The sequence below is a fragment of the Suricata suricatta genome, chromosome X (genome assembly GCF_006229205.1).
Source record: "Suricata suricatta isolate VVHF042 chromosome X, meerkat_22Aug2017_6uvM2_HiC, whole genome shotgun sequence".
Taxonomy (NCBI): Eukaryota; Metazoa; Chordata; class Mammalia; order Carnivora; family Herpestidae; genus Suricata; species Suricata suricatta.
Genome location: NC_043717.1, coordinates 701,274 through 703,573, shown reverse-complemented (window position 1 = coordinate 703,573; position 2,300 = coordinate 701,274). Strand labels below are relative to the sequence as shown.

General features: G+C 62.3%; 1 protein-coding gene across 1 annotated transcript in view; it reads left to right on the top strand.

Moving 5' to 3' along the window:
* Positions 1-371, top strand: part of ASMTL (acetylserotonin O-methyltransferase like) — a 19,022-nt gene extending 18,651 nt beyond the window's left edge. Inside the window, exon 12 of the mRNA XM_029930980.1 lies at positions 366-371. Within this exon, the coding sequence (XP_029786840.1) occupies positions 366-371 (6 nt within the window). The remainder of the gene's footprint in view (positions 1-365) is intronic.
* The last annotated feature ends 1,929 nt before the right edge of the window (positions 372-2,300 follow it).

The following is a 2,300-nucleotide window of genomic DNA, read 5'->3' as shown; positions in this document are numbered from 1 at the left end:
TCTCTCTCTCTCTCTCTCTGCCCCTCCCCTGCTCTCTCTCTCTCTCTCTGCTCCTCCCTGCTCTCTCTCTCTTTCTCTGAAATACTTTTAAAAGGTCATGCATGTCAGCTTCCAGCTCAGAATGAGACAGTGAAATAAATGATGCGGCCGGCTATTGGGGGGTGGGTGGGTGTGAGCCAGGCCTTGGGGCTCCTTTCGCTACAGCCCTGCCTTTAAGGAACCTAGTCAGGTGCATGGCGAGGTCACTGCCCAAGAAGGCGCCAGACGGCCCTGCACTGGACCCTGCAAGGGAACCTGGCGAGGGGCCGTGGGGACGCTGACTCAGCGGTGATCTCCGCAGCCCGCGGACCGCCCCCCCCCCACAGGAATGAGCCCTCAGGGCTGATGTGATCTAGAATGACGTCACACCCGTGCATACCGGCTGAATGTCACCCTGCATGGGCCCATGGATGAATGTCCCTTGTGTGGGGCTCGAATGTCACCTGTCGTGTGGGCTCAGGTCCGGCGCACAATTCCAACCACGAACGCCCTCACTTTTTCAAGATGACAGATCCTTTTTGGTTGTTGTTGTTAATATTTTTTACTTATTTTTGAGGGAGACAGAGAGACAGTGTGAGCCGGGGAGGGGCCGAGAGAGACACAGAATCCAAAGCAGCTCCAGGCTCTGAGCTGTCCTCACAGAGCCCGACACGGGGCTCGACCCCACGAACCGTGAGATCGTGACCGGAGCCCAAATCCAGCGTCAGGTGCTCCATGGACTGAGCCTCCCAGGCGCCCTGTTTTTTCACAATACTCCTAATAAATGACACCTCCGGTGGTTTGGTAAGGAAGTCCCGTTTTCTCTTCCTATTTTTCTGAGGTTTTGCTACAAAAAGTTCCAGGAGACGCACGAAGGCGCCAGCGAGCAGTATGGACGCACCCCGTCGTCTGGTGTTACCCGGCTCTTGGTTTCCGCCGCGGGCCTCCCTGGGGGAGGGCTTGCTTTCCGGGCACGCCGGTCCTGGAGGTCATTTCCATCAAGCGCGGTGTCCTTGACGGCTCCCGGGCACCGCCGCGGCCCTGAGAGCACGTGACGCGTAGGGGTGCCCTGAGGGACTGGCCCGTCCAGGTGGCCGACGGGGTGGACCAAGGTGAGCAGGTCCGTGTCCCCTGTGCCGGCTGGCGGGGGCCGGCCCGTGGGGGGTGTGTCCCTGCAGACGGCGCGGGTGGGGGAGGGGACCCAGGGCGGGAGCAGCGCCATGTCCCCGCGCCTCAGGTCCGCCCCTGACCGCAGCACCTTCACCCGTGTTCCTGTGAGTGGGGGAGAGGATGAGGGGGCCACGGGACGCCCGGCCCCTCAGATCAGACTTCCGTTCCTCCTTGTGGCCCAGCCTCCCACGGACACGCGACTTGTGGTTTAGAAAATAACCGGGGCACCTGGGGGCTCGGTCGGTTCGGCGCCCGCCTTCGGCTCAGGGCATGACCTCCCGGGCCGCGGGTTCGAGTCCCGGTGTCGGGCTCTGTGCTGACCGCGCGGAGCCTGGGGCCTGCTTCCGATTCTGTGTCTCCGGCTCCCTTGGCCCCTCCCCCCATGACGCTGTGTCTGTCTCTAAAATAAACCAAAGCAAAGGTGTCCCTGCGTGGCTCCGTCGGTTAATTGCTGACTCCAGCTGAGTGACGGTCTCACGGTTCGTGAGTTCCAGCCCCAAGTCGGGCCCTTCGGTGACTGTGGACTGTGCCTGGGATTCTGTGTCTGTCTGTCTCTGTCTCTCTCACAAAGACACATTCAAAATAAGAAAATCGATCCACGAAGGCGTCCGCGGTGTTTTCGACATCGTTACAGAACAGAAATCACACACGCGTTACGGGCTGGTCGGTATTTACTGTCGCCAAATACACAGAAGAACGGAAGACACCTGCTCCCCGAAGGCACCAGACATGAATGAGATGCATAACAGCCTTGGACGGAAACTAGGTCGCTGGGGCACGCCGGTGGCCAACCGCCCTCCTGACCGGATGAGCCACCGGCGACTTCCTGATGGCTTCGTGGACGGAGGCGGCTCTGTGTGGCAGCGTCCGGGCAGAGGGTAGGGGACCCGGTGTCCCCGTCGCGCACAGCGCAGGTGCTGGAAGCCACCCCCAGGCCGGCGCCCGCTGTAGGTCACACGCGCAAACACGTGCACCACACACGTGAACCAGGAGGGCGCAATCCCGGAGCCGGCGGGGCGGAGGCGTCCTCCCACCCGGGCCCTGAGCGCCTCGCGGCCTTTCCGCAGGCCTGGCGGTGGGGGTGGGGGTCGGGGGGCTCCGGCCGCGTGGCC